General features: G+C 38.6%; 1 protein-coding gene across 1 annotated transcript; it reads right to left on the bottom strand.

The window, feature by feature from the left end:
* Positions 1-302: 302 nt before the first annotated feature.
* LOC104432179 (peptidyl-prolyl cis-trans isomerase CYP71-like) lies at positions 303-1,639 on the bottom strand (the record flags this gene model as incomplete). The annotated part of the gene is made up of 5 exons (XM_039303704.1): positions 303-474; positions 751-968; positions 1,085-1,261; positions 1,343-1,450; positions 1,547-1,639. Coding segments are annotated over 5 exons (768 nt in total), but the record flags the coding sequence as incomplete, so codon positions are not given.
* Positions 1,640-6,000: the final 4,361 nt, after the last annotated feature.

Here is a 6,000-nt window from a genome sequence, read left to right as displayed (position 1 = left end):
CCCATTTCCAACATCACATTCATTTCCACATAGCCACATGAGAAGAATTCCCTAAAGCACTCTGTGGTTCACAGTCGATCCATTCCCAAAAGCAGCACCCCCAATTGGGGAGCAAATTCCTATACATACAGTCTGGAGATACAAAAGCTTTATCACTCTTTTGCTTCTCCACGTGCTTCCCTCTGAGTTGACAAATAAAAAGTAGGAAGAGAACCGGAGGAAAAGGAGAGAAAAAATCTGCTATTTAGAATTACCCACGATAATGTCCTTTATCTAGTTAATCTTTACAGGAACAATCTACTCTACAATTTCAAGCACAATGTAAGGAGGAAGAAACTCACCACATTGTTGGGAAGTGAAGTAGTAACCGATTTTCCTGTATCAGATACAGCCAGAAGCTCATCGGCAGGAGGCTTCTCATTGGACACATCCCTCCCCTTTCTTGCATCTTCAGGTTCCTCAGGTTCTCTCCAACTATCATCAAATGAAAAGGGAACTAACAACTTATCCAAACAAAAACTAGTCTAGAAGCAAACTTCTCACAAATAAAGTAACATGTTGTGCCATAGGGTTATAGCAGTATATCTGATGATGCTAAAATGAGTTCGAAAACACTGTTAGGTAATGCCGCAGAACTTGATCATCTAAGACATACCAGGACATTAGATAATAAAGACATGCTAAAGGTTGGGAATCAAGCTCCAAATGCATTTGCCCAAAAAATGACTAACTACTGCAATAAAATGATACCTGAATAAATAGATTCTATGTTTCTTGGATGCACAGCATAAAAGTGTAGGATCCATTAGTGGCTCCTTGTTTTCATTTGCATTTGCGGCAGCAGCAGGGATTTTTCTCACTTTTTTGCTGCTTCTGTCCCCTTGATACAGGGCAATTCTCAAGAATCCGTCATTGTTCTCCACTTTTCCAAGTATTCTGGCAACTTTATTGGTGTGTAAATTAACCACCTACGATTAAGAACAAAGGAAGGAAAACTAAATAGACCGGTCAAAACAACCATGGCCACAGATAGAGTTGCTTTCCGATAAAGAAAAATGAAGAAGACAAGTTAGTAGCTTCTCACTTGTATACCAAGTAGTGTTGCATACAAAAGAAAGTTTGAACTTTCATCAAAGACTGCATTTGGTTGTGGTGCGTTTTCTGTTTTCTCAATTTCTTTCTCAACAGCCATCCTTCTCCCAAAATCAATAGCTTCCAGCTGATATAGAGCGACATTACTTCTCCGGAGATCCTGGGCAACCTGATTGACAAATGAAAACAATATCACATCTCAAATGAAAAGTAGACTACATTGCAAGTGCATTCAGAAAGGAGAAGTTACCTCAAGAGACTCATCATAAACACGTCTCAGTTTGCCAGACTTAAACCAAAAAACTCCGATCGTACAATCTGGTGATGTAACAGAAAATTGCTTCCCATCTGGGCTCACCTGAACAGGCATTACCAGGGAACAACTTTAGATTGTAAATATAAGGCTAAGCACTTAAAAGGACATAGAATGCTTCACAAAGAACAAATTAAATACCTCAATAGCTGAAACGCTTGTTTTACATTTCACAATTTCGAATAGATTAGTATCACTCTTTAATGTAAAATTCACCCTGCAAGCAACAGAAAAGAGCAGAAGATGTTATGCAGCTTATTCATGCAAAAGATGAGCCTGACCCTTATGTGGTAAAATAATCTCTGACGCCCAAAAATGCAAAGGAAAAGGACAACATCATAGGATAATCAAATGGTAGTCAACTTACGAAATCACTTTATCGTCATGTTCATGCAGGAACTTGAATGCTATACTTCAACGACCCAGTTGTCATGTTCATGCAGGAACTCAAATGCCATTTAGCACTTTCCAATCAGGAGAATCTTCTTCTTTTGCAACAAAAAGCCCAACAAAGGTTTGCCAATAAAATAAGAGCATTCATACATAAGCCATGCTAATGCTAGCATAGTAATTTTGCAACTAGCATTCATTGGTAAGCACCACCTTAGGGGTAGCTATACCCTATTTGGCCCTACAAAGGTTAAGGAGGCATAAGTGTACGGACACAAAACACTCGTTTTCTTTGTGAACATGCGCAATGGTAGGCACTCAAGCAGGATTTTCTCATTAGATTCAATACATGGTTGATCATCCAGTACTGGGAATCAATTCATCAAGCGATTACTAAATCAAGAACCTCAACAAGCATAGAAATTGATGAAACTGGCACAGATATGCTTTTAGCAAGGAAATTTCAAAAGTTATCATCCCAGGTTCAACTACTATTCATGCACTTAAAAAACATTCAAAATACTTAGGTGAATGGTCCAAAAGCCAAAAGAAAGCACTTGGTCTCTACTAATTTATACATAGGAGGAACTTCATAAACAACTTTCCCATGGACAGATGAAATCTTCTCATCTGTATACTCAACTGAGCAAAACACCAACAGCTTTTATCCTCTCCTTCTGGACTCGCTGTGGGCGATTGCCCTCTCCATCTGCAGGAAATGAATTGACAGTCGGATGAGTAATGTAACCAGAGCAGCAAATGAATCATATTTAGCATCAAAATGAAATCTGTGGATGATGTGCATAGGATAAAGACGAATAGCTGAAACTTAGAATTTGTTCATTCTAAATGGCATAATACTTTGATGAGCTCAATCAGTTTGTACGTCCATTTCCACGGAGAGAAGATGCCTCCTCAATTAGTTCAACCAAAATAAGGGCACTACTAATGGAACACTGCTGCAACATGATAACGCGTGGCAGCATGAGACTCTGATTAGAGCCTAACCATAGACAAGCATCTCCATTGTGAGTTCCACACTTTATTCGCAAGTAACGCTATTTGCAAAAAGTAAAAGACTGTATGACAACCTCATATTTGCTTCCCTAAGATGTGAAGCTCATCTCATATCCGATAACAATATTCTCTTTCTTGTTCGTCTTTAGGAATTGCTCAGTGGTCTCTTGTTTATCAGGATGTTTTGAGTCCCGACTAACATTTTCTAAGTACTTCTCCAGATTAATCCATGGCCTTGTTCGGCTTAACATTCATTCCTTTGATAATTTCAAAGCCTTCAATATCCTAATTCATGAAGTATAAAGACTTCTTGGCGAAACCATGAAGAATTGCAAATACTTCGGGTCTTTCAAGAGAAGCATAAGCAGATTTCATTTGATAGAGGCAGTACCTGATATAGGGTTCTGAGTTTGTCGCGAAAGTGGTAGTACTCATTCACCACCCATTCATACGATGTCTCGCAACTAGAAGAGAACCACAGAGACACGAGTGTCAAACAGACCATATGTTCACATAGTCAGCAACTCAGCAAGAACCATAAGCATTGTTAGGTTAAATTAGATGCACAGGTAAATAAGCTTCTCATGTTCAAAGCAAGATTTCACGTCAGTAAATTGCTTTTCAAAATCTTCATTAGATGCAGATCACCAATATTGTATTTCTAAGGAAGAGAAATTGCTATCTCGATGTAAATGAATACAACAGCAAATTATTCAAGACACAAGCATCATAGATAACTTTTTGCATAATGTATCTTTGATCAAAGTTATGGCTAAAGTCAGAAGTTAAAAGTTAACACCACAGCCAGATCCAAGCCTGAGAGACCTAGAGCCAGTCACTCAACAGACAAGCGCTAAACCAAGATCAAGCGAGCAATCTAGTAAAATCACCTAACACCTTCTGGAACTTCCAAGAAAACCATGCGCTAATAACACGACTGTTAGTGCATAGTAGTGCTAGGTAAAAACTGGTGTGCTTTTTTAGAATCTTAGCAAAAGCTTTTAAACTTTTCAAGCAGGTTGGTTCAACTGCACTTCACGCGAGGCATTGACTAAATTATTGCTCTATGTTCTTGGAGAAGTCTGTGTACGATTCTAATCTAAATACCCTTTCATCAATCACGGAGACAGCAATGACAGTTCACGCTATCAGAAGAGAATGCTTTGAATGACTAATGATGTTGATCACTAGGCATTAAAAAGAACAACCGTAAAATAAGGAATGCAAGCAATAAACTTATAGCTTTAGTAGGTTAGTCTACATGTATGGTTATGCAGATACGAGAAAACTAACAACAGATCTTTAAAAGTTTGTCTATACATTTGAGAAGATGCCTATGAATTGTTGAACAAAACATATCCTTATATATAATTGTGCACATACTGTTATAAGGGTTCTGAAATCATGGATGCAAAGAAAATGCCAATTTCTACCTTTGCTTGTCCTGATTCAGGCTGGCATTTATAAGAGCACGAGCTGCTGCAACAACCCGGCAACCACCAAGGCTACAACACAAGCAATGAGCACACGAATACGTTATATGTCCGTATTTAGATAATTTGGCCATGGCACAGAAGTAGCTCTCCAAAAGCATCAGAATGTGGCTTTCAATTAATATGGAACTAGGCCAATGATATAATTCAAAAGTGGACAAAATTCACGGCCTATTTATGTGTTATCGTATGCACATTTTACAGACTTGACAGTAATGCACTGCATACACCACTTAGTTGGGAGTTATCTCGTTGGCTAATGTTTCCGAACAATAAGGCAGATCAAATCACAAGGTTCAAAACTCTCATGCTCAAATTTCTTCACGCGCTAGTCCCATTGGAATGTACTAGACAGTGTCCACACGCGCCTTGGCCAAACAAAACCTAAATATTGGATACGGAAATCTACCGTTATCTGGTTTTTCCAACAAACACGGACTCAGGCCACTGATCAGCCTTCTTGCAAGCGCATAATTCAAATAGGATTGATCTTTCCTAATGCAGCATGCTAAGAATATGACTAAAAGGGGAAACTTTCAAACACAAGTGCTGGAAATGTTCTACTCTTGAAGATGTTGAGTATTTCATGTCAAGAAATTAATTTTAAGAAAATTTCACGCGTAACATACCAATAAAATCGAATAGTTACCCTTTTTGGAAATTAAAGTAAATTGTTTATCTACCTGTTGCCACCTCCTTTGATCAGATGAGCAGCAGTAGTGACTTTAGTATAATCCACGCTCCTTGCACTCCTGAAAACAATCATCAAAATCACCCACTGATTATTAGCGACCGAGAAGCCAGAAAAGAATGAAAACTTAGAGCAAGCAACCGTCAAAGTCAAGAAAATTGAAGCTTACAGAAGGTCGGCTAAATCTCTCATGCTGTTGTCACCGTCACTCAGGAAATTGTCGATGACATTCATCATGAGATTTGGAAAATTTGAGTTTTGTGCTCTCCTGGTCTCCTCATACTCTCCATCCATGATACCCTAGACAGATGGTAAAAATGGAGATGCGAAATGTCAACTCTCAAAGAGGAGAAATAACTATCAAAGTCACAGGCACTTGGTAAGATCTTCTGCAATGTGGTTAACGCCAAGCTAATTCTCCAACCATGAAAAGGAATTAAAAAATAAAAAATAAAACCATGTTCATCTTCCCTTTATATACAATAACCCTCCAAAAAAAGAAAAAAAAATCATTTCGCGATGGCAAAATGCACAATAAGATATTATATAAAATAATTTTACGGATGGTCGGGTGGACAAAACCTAGTGCTACTCATATAATCTGCATTTTCCTACAAAAGAAGCAGTCAAGATGGACTGCATAATCATGCATGTATACATAGACCGAGATAAGACGATCTAAAGCTCATGCTCATCAGCTTAAAAGAGGGTTGCTCGCTCGTCATTCAGGAAACGAAAAGGTCGATCACTTCTTTTGCCAGGCGAGATGTCAAAATCTAAAACGTGCAGATGACTGATGATCTAGCGAAAAAGAGATGCCATGGAGATGGAAGCTATAGGGAAGCGATCACCTCGTGCTTCAAGGTGTCAATGTAGTCCTGAAGCCGCCTCCGTTGAGCCATTTCCCTCCTATTTTCTTTCCTCCCGCAACGCAAAGGGAAATAGAGGGAGATAGAGCAGGAAAAGGAAATTAGGAAGCAAAAATGGTGGATTGGCTAAGATTG

The sequence above is a fragment of the Eucalyptus grandis genome, chromosome 10 (genome assembly GCF_016545825.1).
Source record: "Eucalyptus grandis isolate ANBG69807.140 chromosome 10, ASM1654582v1, whole genome shotgun sequence".
In the NCBI taxonomy this organism is placed as follows: domain Eukaryota; kingdom Viridiplantae; phylum Streptophyta; class Magnoliopsida; order Myrtales; family Myrtaceae; genus Eucalyptus; species Eucalyptus grandis.
This window is presented reverse-complemented; position numbering and strand designations above follow the sequence as displayed.